This window comes from Mangifera indica, chromosome 5 (assembly GCF_011075055.1).
Source record: "Mangifera indica cultivar Alphonso chromosome 5, CATAS_Mindica_2.1, whole genome shotgun sequence".
NCBI classification, from domain to species: Eukaryota; Viridiplantae; Streptophyta; class Magnoliopsida; order Sapindales; family Anacardiaceae; genus Mangifera; species Mangifera indica.
The window spans coordinates 15,017,446-15,039,203 of NC_058141.1; the positions used below are offsets into that span (position 1 = coordinate 15,017,446).

General features: G+C 33.1%; 5 protein-coding genes across 7 annotated transcripts; 3 read left to right on the forward strand and 2 right to left on the reverse strand.

Annotated features, from left to right (window-relative positions):
• Positions 1 to 938: 938 nt before the first annotated feature.
• LOC123216097 (adenylylsulfatase HINT3) lies at positions 939 to 3,585 on the reverse strand. Of its 2 annotated transcripts, none has more exons than XM_044636462.1 (7): positions 3,210 to 3,585; positions 3,067 to 3,122; positions 2,726 to 2,783; positions 2,335 to 2,401; positions 1,464 to 1,519; positions 1,225 to 1,278; positions 939 to 1,151 (listed from the first exon to the last, which is right to left on the reverse strand). In XM_044636462.1, the coding sequence occupies exons 1-7, from the start codon at positions 3,411 to 3,413 to the stop codon at positions 1,137 to 1,139; spliced, it is 510 nt and encodes a 169-aa protein (XP_044492397.1). In that variant the 5' UTR covers positions 3,414 to 3,585; the 3' UTR covers positions 939 to 1,136. The 2 variants fall into 2 exon arrangements, with proteins under 2 accessions (XP_044492397.1, XP_044492396.1); XM_044636461.1 differs by having other exon boundaries at positions 939 to 1,143; positions 3,210 to 3,584.
• A 3,795-nt stretch (positions 3,586 to 7,380) lies between these two features.
• On the forward strand, positions 7,381 to 9,004 carry LOC123216098 (serine/threonine-protein kinase OXI1-like). Its single transcript, XM_044636463.1, has 2 exons — positions 7,381 to 7,926; positions 8,012 to 9,004. The coding sequence occupies exons 1-2, from the start codon at positions 7,520 to 7,522 to the stop codon at positions 8,886 to 8,888; spliced, it is 1,284 nt and encodes a 427-aa protein (XP_044492398.1). The 5' UTR covers positions 7,381 to 7,519; the 3' UTR covers positions 8,889 to 9,004.
• Positions 9,005 to 12,029: 3,025 nt separating this feature from the next.
• On the reverse strand, positions 12,030 to 14,098 carry LOC123216099 (60S ribosomal protein L32-1-like). 2 transcript variants are annotated; one of them, XM_044636464.1, is made up of 4 exons: positions 13,976 to 14,098; positions 13,140 to 13,234; positions 12,516 to 12,697; positions 12,030 to 12,420 (listed from the first exon to the last, which is right to left on the reverse strand). In XM_044636464.1, exons 2-4 carry the CDS (start codon positions 13,227 to 13,229, stop codon positions 12,291 to 12,293), a joined length of 402 nt encoding a protein of 133 aa, XP_044492399.1. In that variant the 5' UTR covers positions 13,230 to 13,234; positions 13,976 to 14,098; the 3' UTR covers positions 12,030 to 12,290. The 2 variants fall into 2 exon arrangements, with proteins under 2 accessions (XP_044492399.1, XP_044492400.1); XM_044636465.1 differs by having other exon boundaries at positions 13,140 to 13,237; positions 13,976 to 14,096.
• Positions 14,099 to 15,235: 1,137 nt separating this feature from the next.
• On the forward strand, positions 15,236 to 17,081 carry LOC123216392 (protein NRT1/ PTR FAMILY 4.2-like). Its single transcript, XM_044636810.1, is given in 5 exon segments — positions 15,236 to 15,390; positions 15,434 to 15,581; positions 15,583 to 15,846; positions 15,966 to 16,066; positions 16,327 to 17,081. Coding segments are annotated over 5 exon segments (1,410 nt in total). The 3' UTR covers positions 17,069 to 17,081.
• Positions 17,082 to 18,847: 1,766 nt separating this feature from the next.
• LOC123216101 (auxin-induced in root cultures protein 12) lies at positions 18,848 to 19,810 on the forward strand. The gene has a single exon (XM_044636467.1). The coding sequence runs from the start codon at positions 18,901 to 18,903 to the stop codon at positions 19,612 to 19,614; it is 714 nt and encodes a 237-aa protein (XP_044492402.1). The 5' UTR covers positions 18,848 to 18,900; the 3' UTR covers positions 19,615 to 19,810.
• The last annotated feature ends 1,948 nt before the right edge of the window (positions 19,811 to 21,758 follow it).

A 21,758-nucleotide genomic window follows, 5' to 3' on the forward strand; every position in this document is an offset into this window, starting at 1 on the left:
AGGCTTACCAACGAGACGACAGGCTCCCGTTCACTCTCTGTTTTGTGGTTGTTGCTACTGCAACTTCTCCTCGATTCTCCAGCATTCCTCCGATGTATCTTTAGCAATTCTCATCATCATCTTCAACTAGAAACAAAATTCCAAGTGGGTTTAGTTCACACTTCTTGAGACTTTTGTATGGATGCTCTTCAACTTGAAGCACGTCTCTCTCACCACTGACCTTCTAATCTATAATTATTACCCTATGTTTTTATTATTTTAATCCAAAAGTTTCACCGATTGAACGGAATTTATTCCATTTTAATTTCCCTAATCTGATTTTTTTTTTAAATTTACTGTTCATCTCTCTGAAAAGCGATTTTGAAATGCAAGCAGGAAACAGTGCATACTGCACACGAACAATAAAATTATCAAGTAAGCTGAACACGAATATGTGATTGAATAAGCTCGGTGAGCCAAAACCAAACTTAGTCCAAAACAAGCCAAAAATGAGCTAGACTCAGCTTGTTTCCAGCCCTTTGCAGTCCAGCCGCGCTCAATTTCAAAAAGTAATTATGCATAGAAAATTGTATTTGGTGAAGCAAGACCAGTAGCGATACAAGATATGGGTTTATGGTGTGAAAATATATGCACGTATAAAAATATTTATCTGAATCAATTTATAACCTAATAAAAATACTCAAAAACAAAATATAAATGGCCAAAAGACTTATTCCAACCCAAGGTTTAGTGAAAATCCAAACTCACAACTGCTAACTTTCGGGTAAATTTGCAACTGAACCTGCATTTTGTTTAAGAACGTGAAAGAGCAGAAACGCTAGAGCAAAGTTGGCTACCAACATTCATGCGGATGATGTTAACACTCAAACATCGTGCCCTATATCCCTCCTATCCCTCTATCAACTACACAAACAGAGACAGGCACAGAGAGGCAACCATTAAAAGAACAACCACATAATATGTCACACTGATAATGTAAGTTATAAATTACAACAATCATTTTGATCCCACTAACATCAGGATTCATGATAGACTGGATTCTATACCCTTAGTTTCTACAGAAATGTTTGATAACTGTTTCCGTACTTGGTCTGCAAGTCGAGAAGTTTCCTGGTCTAACTTCAGGGGATGCCGCCTCAAACTCTGCAAGACTTCAACATTATTTTTCCTTTCAACTAAAAGCTCTGTCCTCAGTTCAAAAAAATAAAGTGACAATGCGCTTACCTCAGATGCCCACAAGCAATCATGTGCTTTTCTGGGGATTATGTGGATATGAGTCTGAAAATATCACATTTCAATAATCAAAATCAATTGGACCTTTAAGTCTTCCTCAATGAACCTTAACAATATCCAAAATAACAGAAAAACTATTTCTGATTCAATTAAAATAAGTGCTAATTTTTTGTCTGCAACAGCACATATATCACTATAAATATTTTGGTCTGAAACTAATGACAACTTACATGAAATATAACTTGCCCTGCAGCTGCACCATTGTTAACCAGCAAGTTGAATGAATCTGCAAGAATCAGATTTCAATAAGAAAAGATTGCCTGCTATTACGAAGAGTTTCATTAGATAATTTATAATAGTACTGTTATATTATACAATAGGATGTCATCCATATATCTCTTGGAAAATAAAAAGCATCCACTGATTTGTAAAATTGGAGTGAATATTTAATAACTTGCTGTTTTCCTGAAGATGTAACAGCATTAAAGCATTTCAATTAGAATACTTTTGAGTTTTAAGAGGATGATCATGAATTGCTCCTCTTATTAAGAAAGTCAAATAAAATATCTTCACAATAACTAAATCTTCTCCCAATCCCTATCATGGAATGCACAAATAATCACCGTTTCAAGTAAATAACTAATCTCCCTGTAGTTAACCTACTTGCTTGAGAGACCCAAAACCAGCCACCTCATATACAATTCCAAACCAACCAAAAAAAAAAAAAAATCACTAACCATGATATGTTAGGAACTGGCACTTCATATGATGATATAACTCATGCAAAAAAAAAACATAACCATGCATTTATTCACATGCACACAGGCTTTTATGTGTATGCTACAGAGATTAGATCAGCTTGCCAAGGATTTACTTGAGAGAGGTATCATTAGATTCAAGAGGCAAACCTTAAAGTTAAGTGGAGTTTAACTCATAAGACATAAGTACATGATCAAATTTTCAAGGCCAATACAATACAAATCTCAAACAACTGATGGCAAATTTTTATATATCATATAGACATTAACCCGAAAAAAAAAAAAGGATAGGAAGTGAGATATAAATTGATCACAACTGCACCAAAGAAAGTTTGATACACACCAGAATCTGTAGTTTTCATGATTGCATTGCTGATAATAGGCACCTTCGAACACATTGCAGCAACCACCTGGATAACATCACGAAACAGGGCCAGAAATAACAAAAGGAAATGAGATAATTTGTTCAAAGAAGATATGATCTCTACACATTTTCAAGAATATTAACATCCTCAAATGTTCTTTTATTATCCATGATAAAAATGCAGGTAGTTGCAGGTATGTCAATGAATACATTAAATTGCTGGCTTACAACAAAGGGACACAAAAGAATTTCCAAGAAAAATCTATCATTAAAACCAAACTACTAAAAGTTTTACAGGAGTCTACATAACATAAAGTAACCATAGCAATGCTTATTACAGATTGACCAAAGCAATTCAAAGGGTACTTACAGACGGAGGAGTTGCTTCCAAGGAAGAAAAATGAGATTTTGGGATAATAAGCGAATGCCTGAGAAACAAAAGTACAAATCCAATGAGTACACAGCAAATTATACTAAATAATCAGATCAACATGTAATCAATCTATAATCTTACGTGACATGTAAGGTATTAGAACCCAAATTTCCTTTCAGACATAAAAGGTTAACGCAATTCTCAAAAATAAAATAAAATAAAATTGACAGTCCTGACTAACTATAAGTTTTAGTTTTGTCGAGAGGATCCAATTCGTAGCTCTTATCAGTATGAATAAATTTAACAATCAAATGAATACTGTATACGCAATACCTTACCCATGACTCAGTGGACTAGTATCCAAGATACAGAGGCACATATCATCTTCATAAAGCTGCAATAAGGAATTCAAGTTAAAACTTATAAAGGCTTGATAAATTTATCGTGTAATTTTATTTTCTGAACCCGAAATAAATTATACCTTAAAAGCCGGGGATTCACCTCGGATAATCTTGCAAAAAACGCAGTCGTTGTTTTGATTAACTTCGTTAGAATCGCTCAATCGCTGTTCACTGGAAGCGCAAAAAGAATGAGAAACGCCTGAAAAAAGGGTAGGAGTTGGAGGCGAATCGGTCGTGCGTAAATGAGAACAGAGAATGGCAAGCCTTCTTTGAGTCGCCGCCATATCAAGTACTAGATTTTGGCAAGTGCGTCGCCATGCTTTTCTCTGTAACAATTTAGCTGCTACTTGTATGAGGAAGATAAAGCTTAAACAGTGACTGGTAGTTTGGTGGCTTATCCAAATCGAACCACAAGAGAATTGCTTTAGTCTTCTATTAGAATTAGATGTTTTGTTGGCTGCGTTACACTGGGTAAATAATTATTATAATTAAAGTCGCATGGGTTTTAAATTACTCTAGTAATTATGTTTCTTTTTTTCACCAAAGGTTTGTCCCCCCCAGGTGCTTCTTTCATCTCAGATCAAATTTTCTTTAAAAATAAAATAATAATTTATTATTTATTAATTTTTAAAAAATTAACCTTTTTACCTATCATACTAAAACGTTCTGAAAATGATAATTTAATTCTTAAATTATTTTAAAAATTCACAAATTAAATCTCTAAATTCTTTTGAAAACTCTAATCATGGTGTTGCTCATTTGAAAATTATTTTGACATTTAATATATTTTGAAAATATTATTACCCAATAATTTATAATATAAATTTTACATACCTAATTTATTGTAGTTTGTCCAGTTATTTAAAATATAAATGTCATTTTTTTAAAATATTGAAGGATATATTGAAGTTTTTAAAACACTTCTAATTTTTTTTTAATTTTTAAAACCCCGAAAATTTTTATTAACATCTATAATATTTTTAAAATTTTAAAAAATTATAATTTGCTCTTAAAATATTATTATAAGTGAATAACACTCATATCTGTACTTTTATTGGTGTAATTACTATCATCATTTGTCATAATTTCTTATTTAAAAATGAAAAAAGAGGAAAAAGAAGAGAAAATAAATGGATTTTTATGTAATTTGGATATTTAAAAAAGTTTATTTTAATATTTGTTAACTTGAGTTTATATGATAATTTTGGAAATTATGATATATATATATATACACGCACACACATAATAGTCATTTCACTTCTTAATACCTTGTTAATAATACTAGCTAAGGGTATAAAGGTATTTTTAGATCAAAAATTGAATAGAGAAACATATATCTTACTTTTTTTCATATTATAATGTATTGGTACAATGTAGTATATCTATATAATGCTTGTTTGATAAATTTATTAATTAAAATAAATTTATTAATCATTCTTATAATATGTTTTTTTTTTTTTTAAGATAAGGCTTGTTTGATACGAAGGGTAGAAAATTGCATGAATTTTCGGGTATGTTTCAATAATTGACCACTATCCGTTACGGCAGCACCATTTTTGTTTGAATTGGCTTTAAATTATTTTAAGTGATTTTTGTTTGCTTAATAACGTGTCTTCACCGGAATTGAAAAGAGAATTATTTGTATCTAGAAGCTCAATATGTTTGAATTTGAATGAAGATTAGATTTTATGAAGATCGGGGTCAGGGGAGACCACTTCCAATTTCATGGACGAGATTTGGCATATGGTGAAGTCATATGTGAGGCCATGGGCTGATGGGGGTGCTCATGGGTCTGCCAGGGGTAGCTGGATGGACGGTTTCTAATTTTCTCTTGGCCAAGGATTTGTCCCACCCAAGGTTTGATACAATCACAACTCCCACCCTCAACTTCAAAAACTTAGATACCTGCTCATCAAAAGTTAAAATTAACATGTTGTATTAATTTAGTTATAACTTATTAATTTACCTTTATTAATATCTATTATTCATACCTGTGGAAAACCAAAATTTTTGAAAAAATGCATTTTTAGAAAAATGACATTTTCCCCCTACCTAGATTTCTCATACTCATCTTCTAATCTTCTCAAAATTTTCATGTTAGCCACCCTCTAAGTTTAGAAAAATTACACTTACACCCCTATCTTCAACAATTTCTCCCTTCCTCTCTGGTAGACCAAAAAATCTAAGACACAACCGGTGTTGTTGACTAAGAAATATAATGAAGAAAGCCTAAGTTGCCAATGAAAATTTGAGAAAACTGAGGGAAGGAAAAACTTAGCTCTCCTTCTCATGTTCCTGCAAACGAATCAAAAAAAGAGAGGGGAGAGGAATCAACCCTTTCCTTCTGTGGTCAATGATGCTGGAAAAAACAAGTAAGAGATCCAAATCTCTTTCTCATTTTTTGATAAAAAATCTTGATAGAGGTGTCGAAAATACCACTAAGGAGGGAGAGGAAGTGTTGACGAAGATTTAGGGTGGGAAGAAAGAATTGTCAGATACAAAGACGATGACTAGAGAGGGTAGAAAAGAAAACTCTAAAGACTGTGGAGAAAATATCATTTTTTAAAACTAAAAAATTTGAGTTTGAGATGAAATTATTAATTTTCAAAACTTTGAAAAAAATGAGATAAAATAACTATATTTTTTAATATTATTAATAAAATGATATTTTTACCTTTACAATTAAGTTAGAAATGTAATAAAACATAGATAATACGTAGGTATTTAGATTTTTGAAAAATTTAGAACGAGAGTTAAGAATACATCAAACCTAGGGTGGGAACAAGACGTTTGGCCTTTTCTTTTCATTTCAAATCCATTATTGAATTAATTTAGTAAAATTTAAGTTTGCAGATACACAATTAAAGTTTTGCAGATACACAATTAAAGTAAGTTCAACGCAAACTTAGAAATGTAACAAAATAAAGTTGCATCCAGAATGACAATATTAACACATGCAAGCAAACTAAATTTGAGTTATTTTTCAAATGACAACTAATTTTATATTGACAAATTTCGCTAGGGGTAGACTAGGGGAGTCACCCATGGGCCAGGGCTGCCTCTAATCTAAAACATTAGACCACGTGCCTACTTACCACGGGGTTATTATAAAATAATCAAATTATTATTTGTTAGGAAGAAGACTATAATCATATTTTTTTCATCTTCAGTGTAATTTATTTCTTTAACTTTAAATGTAAAGTGATATTTATATAATTTTTCTATATAATTCAGCATTTTAATTTTAATTATATTATATTAGTATTTTTCTTTTATTAGTTTTATTATCTAATTTTCTTTTGTATATTTTCATAATTTCAACAATTTATGTAGTATTAATATAGATCATTAGAAGATTAAGACAGATAATTAGAACAGAATCGACCACTTGGTTAGTAGAGTCAACAAAAAAGATACACTAATAAGAGAAAGTCTGAGTTGCATAACTCAAAGATAAATAAAGAAAATGAAATAGTAGATAATAATTGCTTCAATTTTCTCATCAAAATAAGTAATTGAGCAAGTTATGTTCAAAGAAAGCAACACTAATTATTTGTGTTTGGCTGAGTGGGGGGGTGGGGTGTGCGGTGTATGTCATTAGATGTTAGATATAACATCTATGAGTCAAATTAGCAATCAAAATCTCTTATAATTTTATTCTTCTCTTAATTACATATGATATCAAAATTTAAATTTTTATTAAAAAAATTTGTGAGGATATAATCAAAGTATGATCACTCTAATATTCTGAGTGAGGATAGTTCGAGGAATGAATTTATGTAATTAAGTGGAGATCAACTATCAATTATTATATTAATATTAAAACTTTAAAAATCAACTATCAATGGTTTTATTATATTAACCCTAAAATTTGATGAAATTTTTTTATGGAGTCCAACAATGTGACGGTGGAACTGGAAACTTATCACTAAAAAACAAAGAAGAAGTGAAATATAGTGTCATCCTATCTTTTTAATTACAATTTAATATGGAACACTTTAAAGTATTTTATATTAACCTCGTGACTCCACTTTAAAGTCCTGTTGTTAATTAAGATTCACCGACCCGCTTTTGCATAACTTCCAACAAATTGCTGACTAACCGCCGTTGAAGGTCCTTTGTGGTTTCGTATGGCATAATTTCTAGAACAACCACTACCATGTAACAGCTTATACATTTTACACTTTCTTAATATCCATCCAACATCCCATCTGTCGCCACATGTCAAAATTCCACCCTGATCTCCACATGTCAAAATTGTATTTCTCTACCAGTTCGTTCCAATACTTCGTCGGCAAGCAAAACTTGCCTCTTTTAAGACGCGGTGCACAACAACCCAACCCAGTTACGTGCCTACCAATCCTCAAATCGCCAAACCATATTCTCCACTATGAATGACAACGTAAAGAAGCACCGATTTTATCATCAAGTCCCAACTTTGGATTTCCGGCGATTGAAAGTCGTATCAGCCCTCGGGCGTGGAGCAAAGGGAGTTGTTTTTCTGGTTAACGACCAGGAATTGAGTGAGTTTTTGGCTCTTAAAGTTATTCAGAGGGATTTGATTGAGAAGAAAAGCAAGGACTCAAACAATACCAATGATGGCGAAGATGATTACAAGAGGTTTACCTTTGAACAACAAGTCTTACAGTCCTTCGATCATCCACTTCTGCCCAGATTACGAGGAGTTTTATCAACCGATAAAATTATCGGGTACGCTATTGATTATTGTCCAGGGCGTGATATGAATTCTCTCAGGAAAAAGCAGACAGAGAAAATGTTCTCTGATGATACCATCAGGTAATTTTTTTCCCCTTTCTTATAGAATTTCTATACGATCACTTAACATTATTTTGATAAAGAACGTATTCAATGTATTTTACAGATTTTATGCTGCGGAGATGGTTCTCGCATTGGAGTATCTTCACAGTCAAGGCATAGCGTACAGAGATTTGAAACCAGAGAACATAATGATTCAAGAGAACGGCCACATAATGTTAGTCGATTTCGATCTCTCAACAAAACTATCACCGAAAACTCCACAAGCTTCTACGGAAAAGACTCCGGCGTCCTTTACAAAAAGACCTTCTGACTCCGTCCGGAGAAAACGGCGGCATCTCTTTCATTGCATTTGCAACGCTGGCATTTCTCCAGAAGATTCGGTCTCTTCAGCGCAACACAGTTTCAAGACAGTACCGAAAAGAGACTCCGATCACTCGACGGAGAAGTCTAACTCGTTCGTAGGAACGGAAGAGTACGTGGCACCGGAGATCATATCAGGTGAAGGTCACGATTTCAGTGCAGATTGGTGGTCCTTAGGAATCGTTCTCCACGAAATGTTGTATGGAGTGACGCCGTTTAAGGGAAGCAATAGGAAAGAGACTTTTTATCGAATTTTATGCAGACCGGCTGAACTCATGGGTGAACCGACGCCGCTGAGGGACTTAATAAGGAAATTGCTGGAAAAAGATCCAACGAAGAGGATTGGAGTAGAGGAAATCAAAGGCCACGATTTTTTCAGAGGGTTGGATTGGGATTTACTATTAAACATCGCCAGAGCACCGTATATTCCTCCTTCTCAGTTGGGGAACACCAACAATGATGGGGGTCTTGAAGGCATTAAAGAAATTGATGTGGAATGGTTTGTCCAAGAAATATTCCCAAGCAGTGATGAAGGCGATAAAAGAATTGTCAATAAAACGGTGCGGAGCAATGGTTCAAATGACCAACTCCCCGGAACCGATTATTCTTCTGTTTTCTAACTTTGTATTGTTTTTTAATCACATCAGATGACCACAAATACGAAACTTAATCAAAATATGGTAGTTGTAGTGAGAATTAGAATCCTAAATAACAATTTTTTCTTTTTAGGTTTTCCATATATTTATATAACGTGTTGGTGATTTTGATGTGGTGTTCGTGCTCGATAAGTAATTTTGAATTTTTAACACAAGATATGTTTGCTCATTGATTAAATCTAGTTGGGTGGAGAATTTGATAAGTGGTTTGATGTTGAAAGGGGGACTCATTGATATGGCTGGTTAGGTGTTTGCATAAAAACTTATATAGCTATATTAGAACTACTCCAATTAAAAATACATGAACAAAGTATGATTTGGCTACATCCATATTTTCAATGTGATTGGGTCACATGATCTAACTAGATTGTCAATTATCCTTGCAGAGGAAATTTGCTAAGAACAAATAAATTAAATTTAAGAACTTGACAGCATTCAAAATATCGTGATTCGTTAATTAGTTCAAATGTAAGGTTTGGCCTCCTTTGCAATTCTCAGATATGATATCCCATAGCTTAATCATTAAACCGTATTTATATTGCCAACCAAGGAACGATTTCTAGAGATTCCGAAAATCCGGGAAACATAACTCCTGGAAATCCGAAATCGAATCCAACAGAAATTTAAATTTGTTTTTAACTTTGGTCGAAATGGAATGCGTCATAAGTGTTTGAAAATCAAAGCATACTTAAAGCCTTAAAAAGTGATTGTTTCAATGTGATCTAGATTTGACCAAACTTGGTCTATTTTGGTGATCTTTTCTTATATCGAAACAAACTTGAAAATTTCAACACATTTATGGACCACATAGCAATTACAGGTCATGTGGTTGATTTTTTATTTCCTAGTACAAAGCTATAATCCGAAAATCTTGTTATTGGTGTTTCAATTGGAAACATCAGCTTTTTTTGTTTTTTTTTTAAATTTCTGGCAATAGATAAATTGCAGTGGACCTTGTAACATTAAGTGTAAGCCAATCAGTGGCAATAATTTATTGTATAGGGTAACTTTTGCACATGACCTTACTAACTTGTACCCGACGATCGCTATCCATCAATGCCAAAATTTAGATATGGCGTCTCCTAGTATGCCCCCTTTACCGTGATCTTTTGGAATAGCTACCGCAAATTCTTGTTGCGATCGAGGCCAATAATTTCAGCTGCCTAAGCAGAAAGCCACTGGAGATTAGAGCTAGAACAGAGCTGACCTGGATTGGGTTCCCATCCTAGCTTGGATCAAGTATGATTCATTGGTTGGACACTTTGACTCATAGTTGTTATCGATCCAAGCTAAAGTTGGACATTATTTGGTTCAGTATAACTTTTAAACTTACTAAGGGGTTGATTTGATTGTAGTTCAAATTGAGTCATTGATAAAAATAGTTAGAATGACATTGTTTTGATATAATCAAAATAACGTTGTTTTATAGTATTTTATTAAAATTGTTACCTCCAATAAACTTATTTAAGTCAAATATTACAATCAATGAATTACATTTCTCTATCTCTTTTATTCATTCCTTTGTTGAACATTTATAGTCAAGGATAGCAAAGACGCACTCTTTCTCATGCCACATAATTAACCATTCAACCTTTATTTCTCTATTATCATCTTGATACACTTGAACCTAAGCTTTCCAATATCCCTCCAGAGCACTGGTAAAAACCTTGATCATCCTGACTCTAATTTGTTTCACATATTTATATATATAATTTTGTAATACTTCTTTAAAAAAAAAAAAAATTCTTGTGTGTGATTGGAGTGTGATGTACATATAAGATAACTTGTTAAATGACTCAATTTATATTGAAAGTTTTTATCCATTGAAAAATTTTCAATACATACTATGACATTCAATTGTTGGAACCCTAACCACCACTTTTTTATTAGAATTTTACCATTATCACCACTTTCACAACATTGCCACCATTGCAACTAGTTTAACATTCAACATGTGGAGAAGTGATATTGTTAATTGTTGGATGCCCACTAAGTGAATATCATTGGTTTATATTCTTTTTAAGTGAGATTGAAAAAATAATCTGGCGATGATGACGACGATATAGAGTCTATCAAGGACGGTAAGGCCAGAAAGACTAAAAACAGTGAAACAGAAAGCATAAAAAAGCTGAACATTACTGTGGCGAAAGCTACAGCTAAATCGTCAGCAAGGAGACAACAACAACGGATGCCTAATATCGAGAATTCGAGTGATTTGGGTTGAGTCAGAAGAGGAATAAGGTTCCTGAGGCATCTTTGGGACAATTTAGGAAGAGAAGAGGCTTGTCTGTTACTGGCATTAAGGATTTGAGTGACTTGGTGCAGGAGAAAGAGGGGTTAGTGCGATTGGGAGCATGGGATAACTTGTGGAAGTAAGGGATTGAAAATCAGGGCATTTAAGAAAAAGAGGATAAAATTATTTTTTAAAATAAATTAATTTAAAGTAATATAATAATTTTAAAAAATAATATTTTTTAAAGATTTTAAGTGAAAAAATAGTTATTAATTACAGTTGATTTAATTGTTGGAAAGTCGAGACATAGAATAGAAGTGATTGAAGTGTTTATTTATTAATGTGAATGACATGACTTGATAGGTATTATTAATACAACATTTTCGGAAGTCATATGAGCACTCGCAAAGCTAGAAAAATGGTCGTCAAATATGGACTACCAAAATTTAATGAACCCTAATTTGACCACGTGATCAAAATCTGTTTTGCACGTTTTTTTCCCACTACATTTGACACGTTTAACGCATGCCATATAGTAGCAATAAAGTTGAACTTAACCATTAAATAATTATTAATAATTTCGTAGTTGAGAAGATCCAACTATTATTGTTATATTATATTTTTTAACTATTATATGCAAATTATATCTTGTACTAGGATTGAAAAATTTTAAATAAACAAAGAATTAAATCAATACAAAATTATTTTGCCTGACTGATCAAAGAAAATTAGGTAAAACAACCTCACGAAAATTGTTTCTCGATGGAAATCTCTCAATTCAGTTATATCCCAATTTTAGAGAGCGGCAATACCAAATGCGGTAATGATTGTTTACGCTAACGTTAGTATGAACGCTATTTAAAGAACCAAAATGAATGATCAACCATACTGAGTTCTTCAGTTAATGGCATACACAAGTTCATCCCTGGTTGAGCCTGTGTATGATATAAATTCATACACAAGATCTAAATCAGATAACTTGAATATGATATGAATTCTAATTCAAACTTAAAAGAACTATCCAAATAAAACATAATAACCTCAAAAAAAATTTAATCCAAAGGCCAGAAATGCCTAATGCTTAAAATATTCAAGTCCATTTCAAAATTATAACATAATTTAGAGACCAGCGTTTACTCATCTTCCTGGCTGCGCAACCTGGCCAATTTGTTGGTAACAACAACATCCAATTGTGCAGCACGCTCAACAATCTCCTTTCTCTTTCTGGTTGATACGTTGTGGGCAATCTCAGCACAGTAAGTCCTACAATAGAAAGCATGAAATAGTTGAAAATTAAAGACCCAAATACAAGGAAAACCTAAACTGTCAAGCATCCATGATGCTAAATTGACATTCACCTGTTGTGCATCATCAAAATTTCCAACTCTTTGACATTGTGCACAACAAACTTCTTAAATCCATTGGGGAGGTAGTGGCGAGTTTTCTTGTCAGAGCCATAACCAACATTGGGCATCAGGGTGCATCCCTTGAACTTTCTCCTAACGCGTGAATCAATACCCTTAGGCCTTCTCCAGTTTTCCTGTTGCAATAACACTTAAAATTACATTGGAAATCTAAAAACTTCTGATTTAAATGTTTCAAGTTGGCAACACCACCAAAAATATCTCATTCTCAGAAATTTAAATGTATCAAGTAAGACCAAAATTGGGGAAACTTTAGGAAACCTAATTTTATTTGTAACTACTAGCACAGATCAAGTCTTCTATACTGAAGCATAGATTAAAGTCCAGAAATGCATCAAACACAACATTATTGCATGATTCAATTACTAACAATTGGATGAATATTAAAGTGACAGTAAAAAATGTAGAGTATGAAGATGAACAAAGAATATCAAACTTTCATGCAATTCATTGGGTTCAACATGCTGCATATATTTCAAAAAGCAAAGATGTAATGCTATATGCAGTTATACTCCCGGAAAATAGAATATGAATAAACTGAAATAAACAGGTAGATACGTTGACAGAAATCTTTCTGTCACTCTGGGGCCTCTTGAACTTCTTGACACGCTTCTTCACAATCTTCTTCGTCAACAAAGGAACAGCCATTTTTCCTGCTATGGAACATCGAAAGAGGACACAAACTGAGGAACTTCCTACATATGAATGGAACTCAACAACACATAAATAATCAACTACAAAAGGAAAACAAAGCCTTCCCTCGATAGATACTAATCAGGGACTGTGACAGACAGGAAAATCTAACAATATTTGGCAACTGAAAAACTATAAATTATTTAATTGGAAAAAAAACTTATGAACATATAGTATTTTCGTATTCTAATAGGTATTATTTAAAAAGTAATAAGTAGATTCGCAATTCTAAACATCATCTAATACCGAGTTCCCAGTTGTCACTTTAACTTGTTGAATCTAAAAACAAAAACGCTTACGAGTTCTCATCAACTGCAAAATTCAGAAATGACGATTATATCCATTTTTCTTTGTTCGAGAAGAGCATATTATCTGAACTATGCAAGATTCATAACTAAAGGAATTTCCAAACAGATCCCTAGCAGCTCAAGCAAGCCTTTAACCAAACGCATTTTCATCCAGATAGTAACTATTTTTGAACAATCTCAGCCATAGATCTACTACTTGAGGAAAATATCTAACCACCAAAAAATCATATGAAGCTAATCTCAATACGGTAAAGCGAAAATGCTGAATTATCACAACAAGCTTTCTCGTGATAAATTTCGTTATAGATGCAACCGATTCGTATCTATGTGCATGCATAACGATATCATATAGACGTTAATGAAAACGAAGAGTAACTGATTAGAGTTTCAAACCTGACGAAAACCGTACTGTGCGCCTGCCGTAAACCCTAGTGCCAGAGCAGACGATAGTGGGAGCTAAAAACTAGGGTTTTAAGGCAATGAGCTATATATATTTACGAGTGGCTAGCGAAGCGATACGGCATTTGGGCTTTTAGTTCAACCATTTTACAAGAACTTCCGTGGTTGTGGGTTTTCTTGTGATCCAAATAAAAGTTCATAAAAAGGCCCACTAGAATGAGCCCAATATTCAGAGGCGTTAAAAAATGTCTCCAACATGTGTACCACCATAAATTGTTAAAAAACAATATTATATATATTTATTCTAGGTATATAAATATATTTATATTTATATATATCATCATATGATTAAATATTATTTTATTATTAATTTAAAATCATTCAATCATATAATAATACATATAAATATGTACATACTTATGTATTTAAAATAAATATATATAGTTTTATTAATTATTAAAAAGGAAAAACTTTTATGTGTATTCATTCTTTTCCTTTTTCATTATTTAAAATAAGTTACTAGATATGGTTGGTGTGATTGTGAAACTTTTTAAAATTTTGACTAGTGATATTTATACAAATAATGTATACAATGTTATATACTAATAATAACAGATCATTAGGTAATTAAATAATTTTAAATTACTGATAAAACTAAATATAACTTTTATGCGTATAATTTTATTGAAAAATTTAAAAGATTCTTTTGAAGAATTAGTATGGTTATATAATTGTTGAACACAGTGGAAAACCAATTTGACTTAAGTTGTTATTGTATAATTTCTAAAAATATAAAATGGGACCAAAAAATCTTAGTTGTGTATTTGTCAATAACAGTATTATGTGTATAACAATGATATGTTTTTATGTAATTAGTTAATTAAAAATTAAAGATAAAATAATATTTAATTATATAATAATATATCGTTGTTGTTTGTATATAAAGTTGTACATGTAGTAGTATTAATTTGTTAATCAGCAGCATGGCTCTGCAGTAGTCTGGAACCATCTTTTATATACTATTGGCCTAACTCAAGTGTCTTGTGAAAAATAAGGTAATTAAGAAAGAATACTCGGAATCTGGCACTCCAAACAAATAGCATTAACTGTATTTTCTAATAATTTAGCACAAGTGATATAAAAGCATATCAACACCTTGAGTCAAAGCAGTTATTCTTAATTATCCCCTCAGCTTCGTTCATCTTCATCATATCTGGGTTTTCCATGTATGTCAGGGAAACAAAGTAAACTTGCATGCATGTGATTTCTTCATCACTCACCAAAGCAAAATCTCGCGGTAAGCTCAAACGCTCAGTGATTATTCTGTGCTTCTCAAATTTGCTCACCATGTTTGGAGGCTTTATCACCGACTCTTTCTTCACAAGATTCACCACTTTCTATGATTTGTGTTACAAACTAATACAGTGTATCAAACCCAAAGAATAACTAATACCAAATATATTTATAGGGACTTTTACTGCTTACAACTCAAGCTCAATGTAGCAGCTTACAGCCTCCTATAAATGCAAGGCCGTCTCACTCTCAAGCTGCTCTTCTTTATACCGGACTCTACTCTATGGCCACAGGCATTGGTGGCATTAAAGGCGTCATTGCCTGGACATGGAGCTGATCAGCTTGACGACACCAACCAGCGACTTATATCTGCCTTCTTCAATTGGTTTTTCTTTTCGCAATGCACTGGTGGGCTCATTGCTGCAACCATTACGGTTTGGATCGAAGAGAAAAAAGGATGGAACAGGAGTTTTAAGATTTCTGTCGTTGCATTGAGTTTGCCAATATGCATTTTCGCAATGGGATTTCCTTTTCATAGACACGCTGGCAGTCCACTTACAAGAGTCCTTAAGGTAAGGCATTAAACTCAAGTTGACATGGTACCCATATAGAATCATTCAACATTGCATCATTACACACAATGCTTTATTTCAAGTGGGCATCTTAACTATTTTTTGCTTTTGCTGTCAAGGTACTTGTTTCTGCAGTTCGAAACAGGGAAGCCTCAGCTGTGGTCGATTTGGGAGATCATAATGCAATTTCAGTAGAAAAAAGGTCCTCTGACATGTTCAGGTAATTTGAATGGCATCTTCAACTTTGATTAAAATAGGAACGTCCATCATTGCTGCAATAATTTACGACTGCAACAGCGAGGAAGAATTAGTGGCAGACAGAGCCTTCGAGATTAGAGTGGCGACTGGCTAATTAAAGCAAAAAGAAGTTCCAGCACTTGAAAATGCACCAACTTTAGACAAGTTTACAGCATGCTGTTTCCAGCAATTGTTTGATATTATCATTGATAAGGATTTAACAAATTAAACAAAATAATGCAGCTTCCTCGATAAAGCATTATGCGATGACACCATAACTGCAGCTGAGGTTGACGAAACAAAGATATTCCTTGGCCTGTTTCCCATATCTGCCAGCACAATCATGATGAACTGCTGTCTCGCACAACTACAAACCTTCTCAGCACAACAAGGGGACATTATGAATAGAACACTAAACAGTTTCAAAATTCCCACCCAATCATTAACAGTATTACCCTTAACAACCATGCTTCTTTCCATACCCTTATACCAACGTTTTGTACACAGTTTCGGAAGCAAAGTTTCACCAAAATACAACATTTTTCTACCACTTAAGAGGATCGGATTGGGGCTAGCACTAGCGTCAGGGTCCATGGAGGTGGCTGCCGTGATGGAGGCCAAGAGGCGGTCAGCGGCAACACAAAATAATGAGACATTGTCTGTGTTTTGGCTAGTCTGGCAGTACCTTTTACGTGGGGTCCCTGATATGCTCACTCTTTGTGGGATGCTTGAGTTCTTTTTCTTAGAGGCGCCACATAGCATGATTAGTGTTTGCACTGCACTCTCTTGGTGCTCTACATCAATGGGGTTTTTCCTTGGTTCAATTTTAGCGTCAATTACCAATTTAGTGAGTAGAAAATTAGGTCAAGAATGGCTTGGTGGGAGCGATCTGAATAGTGCTTGTCTGGATCTGTTTTATGCACTCATCAGCATTCTTAATTTACTCAATTTTCTAAATTATGTGCACTGGGCAAACCGTTATTAAGAATTTGGATAGTAATTTAGTAAGAAAAATTGTATCTTTTTTTATGTAAGTATAATTATTGAAAATATTTATTCAAAGAGACCATGTCTAGAATTTAGAATTATGGTTAGATAAAAATACATATAATAACATTTTTTTAATGATTTCAGTTAAAGCTTTACTAAGTATTGTGGTCGAAATGGAAGGGAGCAAATTCCGACTTGTCTGCCGTGTGAAGAGCAAGTGGAACAGTGCGTGTAGATAATGTACGTGGGGAAAGGAGAAATATAAATAAATTCGTACACATATTCAACGCGTAACGTGAACAAAGTGGCACGCAATTCTCACATGCTTCCACATTTAAAATTTCCGAACTTGATCGATCTGTCGTTGATGTCAGTCAACTATTTTATATTGAAGTAAAGTCATAATGGGGAACCGAGCTATGCCAAGAAACAGGTCAGCTCAACTAGCTCGTTTTAAATTTGATGTTCCACTTTAGTGGGCTTTCCCCATGCATTTGGAATAAAATATTGTTTGTTTTCTCTCTCTCTCTCTCTCTCTCTCTCTCTCACACATATATATATTTTAAATAATGTTTAGCAATTAAAATTACTTTATTTTATTCTCTTACATATATATATATTTTTTTATATATAAAACCATAATAATCTGAGTTACCATGATACAGTACATCATGATCGGACGACTATTTTTCATGCAAATTTGGTTGAAACAACAAAGTTTAATTATTCAAGTATGAAAAGGCTTACTCAATTTGGCCAATAAAATCTATTGACTTTAACCATGATTTATTGAAAAATTCAATATATCTTTTAATAATTGATCAAAAATTTTTAACAATTAAGAAAATTTCAACTCTCTCCTTTTTCTCTTTTGTTTCCTGCTCAATTCGTGGAGCTATTGATTCTCTTTCCAAAATCTAAATAATATACCATAAATCATAGAGTCATTCTTTTATTTTTCTGTTCAAAATAAAGGATAAGAAAATGAAAGAATCAAATCTACTTGTCTTAAACTTCTAAAACTCCTTAAATAAAAATCAATTGGAAAAGCCATTGACAAAAGCTATATTGTGGAGATACAAGTTTCTCTTCCATTCGGCACACTAGAAACCAAAATTTGTCCTTTGAAGCATATAATCTAGAACGATCAAATGATCACAAGTTTTCTTTAAGTTTAACGTACACTTTTGTATGATAGTAGAGTATAACTGACATATTTGATGTAATGGTGAAAGGAGATGAGTGGGTTGTTTCTACACTATTGATAATTGTTTAAGAAAGAAAAATAATACAAGATTTGTTTAGTTTTCACATATTTATAATACAAAAATGATGGGGATGAAAAAGATATAAAATAAAAAATGATAAAAATGAATTTGTTTGTATTATTTGAGGTGTAAGAAATATGAATTATAATAAATTGTGAATCAAGTAATAAAAAATATTATATTCTTTTATTATTTATAAATAAAATAAAATAATATTATTAATAAAAAATAAATTATCATGATTTTTTATTATTATTAAGCAAACAATTTTTTCTGCCTAATTCAGGTGAAAAATAGTCTATAAAATAATGTGTTGGCGCAAATAATTTTATTAAAAAAGAATATTAAAAATTTCTAGCTTTAATTAACGATTTTGATGCTGACAAGAAGGATCAACGTTTCATTAATGACCGATTAATATTTGTTGACCAAACGACGCCGTACTATTAGGTCCCTCTCCCTCATGTCTTATATATTCATCCGAGGCTGGTGGTAGAGCCCTAGCCCCAGAAGATAGATCAGAGGCAGTTCTCGGTTTCTCCTTCCATACTTGTTAACAATGCCGTCTCCCCTTTTTTCTTCGGTAATACTATGCATTTCTCTCTGGATTTTGCTATTATCACCCGCACAGTCACTCACCTGCACCTCCCAAAAACTCCCAAACAACAAGCAATATGCTAACTGTTCTGACCTCCCTACACTCGACTCCTACCTTCACTATACTTACAATGCCTCCAACTCCTCCCTCTCAATCGCCTTCCTCTCCACTCCGGCCTCATCCGACGGCTGGGTCGCCTGGGCCATCAACCCCACCGCCACCGGCATGGCTGGATCCCAGGCGTTAATCGCTTTCAAATCCAGCGGCTCCTTTGTCGTCCAAACTTACAACATCAGCTCCTACAGTTCCATTGTGCAATCAAAGTTGTCTTTCGACGTCTGGGACCTGAAAGCAGAATCTGCTTCCAACGGTGCTTGGGTAATCTATGGGTCGTTGAAAGTTCCGGTTAAAGCGGAGAAGTTGAACCAAGTTTGGCAGGTTGGTGCTAAAGTTACGAATGGTTTTCCCGATAAGCATGACTTCAAGCCGGCCAATCTCGATGCTAAGGGAACTTTAGTTCTGGTTGGAACTCCAGTGAGTCCAACGCCTGCATCGGCGCCTGCGCCTTCAGGCTCAGCTGGGGGGTCCCCAGCCCCCGAAAAGGGTGGACAGTCAACACTCACAGCTAATTATTTGGGCTTCTTTCTGGGTTCATTAATTGTTTTGGCCTTTTGATTTAGCTGTCCATGTTCCTCCCATTGATTCCGGATGAATAATAGTATTGTTTTAGCCAATTTGCAGTTTTTTAATTTAGAAATGCCGCTTCTGAATAAATCTAACACCGTCGTTGTCACGATCATAGACGACGAGTCTTGTGACCCCATAAATTTATGGCATGTGCCACAATTTTATGGTCGGTCGTATCTATGGATTCATTGCCTTGGTTGGCACAGCACAAGCAAAGCGATTGTATTGCCAAATGTGAACAATTAACTTTATTTTACCCTCTCAGATGCTTTGTGTTATGGGCCATTCAATATATGCCATAAGAAAACATGTTTTTACTAAAAAGTTTCAGACTTTTGAACGTAATGTATCTTTAATTTCCATGTAACGTTAATTGGGTATAATCCAAAGATTATGAATATCTTAGAATATTAAAAAGTAAAATATAATCTCTTTAATCAAGCACATAATTATTTTTTCGTTGGCGTGTGATATTGTCAGCGTACGCTATTGGGGTATAGGCTTTTTATAAACAAATGAATAATTTAGATGAAAAATGAATAATTGTAAAATTGTAAATAAATGAATGGTTGATTTTATTTGCCGAGTCTCTTGTTACAATCAAATAGGGCGAATAATACCACAAGCGAAAACGACTATTGGAAAAGCATATACTGTTTTTTATTGTTAAACGTAACCAATGACGACATATAAATCTTATATCCCATTAAAAGAAAAAAAATAAAGATTGAATGTGAAAGCATGAAACTTCCTGGATTTCCATGACCATGAATGTCGATACTCACAGAAATATACAAAGCTTACCCATCTCCCAATATCGAAATAAATTAATTCAAAACCCAACGTGATCGACGGGAAACACACTTAAATTTTTTTGACAAATCCATTGACCACTGCCAGCCATTCTTCGCTGCACAGCATCAACTCCTGCTCCTCCATTTGCCAAATCATATATGGAAAACACTGGACTGGACACACTCCAATCTAAGACAAGACTGTTTGTATTCACCATCCTTTTCACATTCCTAACAATATTATACACAAAACAGAATTAGGTGAACTAGAATATTCACATCATCAGTTTAAGGTTGAACAACCGTTTCCCACCCTTTTTTTTATGTCCACTTTTCTCACTTGAACTTTAGAATTTATGATACTTCTATTTGGAGGAAGGTGTTCGAATCAAATACAAATATTATAAATAAATTATTTTTATGTAATATAATTTTTGATTTTTATATTTATAAATCTGATATGTTTCTATGTGAATGATATTCTTCACTTTGACCTTCTAAATTTGTTAAATTTTAAACTAAAAACATGAAAAAAAAATGATGATTTTAATTATTTTTTTATCTTTATGATATGGATTAAAAGACTTTTTATTATTTTCTAATATTTACTAAAATTTATATTAATTTTAAAGTTAACAATTATAAAAATAAATTAAAAAGTTTATGATAATCGCCATTCACCAGAGACGCAATAAAAACTCTTCAAGCTGGTCTTTTTCTCATAAACATGTTGGTGTTTCGCCGACAGATTGGTTGCTGAGCACATCTACCGATTTGAGCGGTAATTTTTTGTCGAGATCTTAAGGTAAGTTGTCAGTGAGTTTGAGCAGTTGTTAGAAGCAGAAGACACTCTCACACCCAAATCAAGATCTTTCAACTTTGCACAAGTAGAAATAACAGAAAGCCATCATTACCAAGTCAGGTATAATTCCTTCCCCCACCTCGTCAAGAACAAGTCAACAACCTCTTGGCAAATACCTTGGAGAACAGACATTTCATCAAATATTTTTCTTCCATCTTCAATCTCTCCACATTCGCCGAGAAATTAATCAAAGAATTATCTACCAACAGCCTCTTGTGAAACTTTACTTTGACTGTTTTGTAACAATAAATTGTAACATATAGTTGTGTATTTGTATACGTGTTATTATATAATTAATTGATTTTAAATTAAAAATAAAATAATATTTAATCATATAATAATATATATAAATATATATGTATTTATATATCTAAAATAAATATATATAATTTTTTTATAAATAAAAGACAAATAAAACAGAACTAAATGAGAAGAACTGATATAAATTATACTAGAAAAGATTTTATGTTTGATCA

What these genes read in the sequence shown, in the direction of transcription:
- LOC123216097 (XM_044636461.1), bottom strand. Translation starts at nt 3,413, where the DNA reads ATGGCGGCGACTCAAAGAAGGCTTGCCATTCTCTGTTCTCATTTACGC. An exon ending in CATGAAAACTACAGATTCTG is followed by an intron (nt 1,520 to 2,334) that starts GTGTGTATCAAA and finishes TGATTCTTGCAG; the next exon opens with ATTCATTCAACTTGCTGGTT. An exon ending in ATTGCTTGTGGGCATCTGAG is followed by an intron (nt 1,144 to 1,224) that starts GTAAGCGCATTG and finishes GAAGTCTTGCAG; the next exon opens with AGTTTGAGGCGGCATCCCCT.
- LOC123216098 (XM_044636463.1), top strand. Translation starts at nt 7,520, where the DNA reads ATGAATGACAACGTAAAGAAGCACCGATTTTATCATCAAGTCCCAACT. An exon ending in TTCTCTGATGATACCATCAG is followed by an intron (nt 7,927 to 8,011) that starts GTAATTTTTTTC and finishes TGTATTTTACAG; the next exon opens with ATTTTATGCTGCGGAGATGG.
- LOC123216099 (XM_044636464.1), bottom strand. Translation starts at nt 13,229, where the DNA reads ATGGCTGTTCCTTTGTTGACGAAGAAGATTGTGAAGAAGCGTGTCAAG. An exon ending in ACAGAAAGATTTCTGTCAAC is followed by an intron (nt 12,698 to 13,139) that starts GTATCTACCTGT and finishes TTATTGCAACAG; the next exon opens with GAAAACTGGAGAAGGCCTAA. An exon ending in ATTTTGATGATGCACAACAG is followed by an intron (nt 12,421 to 12,515) that starts GTGAATGTCAAT and finishes TTTCTATTGTAG; the next exon opens with GACTTACTGTGCTGAGATTG.
- LOC123216101 (XM_044636467.1), top strand. Translation starts at nt 18,901, where the DNA reads ATGCCGTCTCCCCTTTTTTCTTCGGTAATACTATGCATTTCTCTCTGG.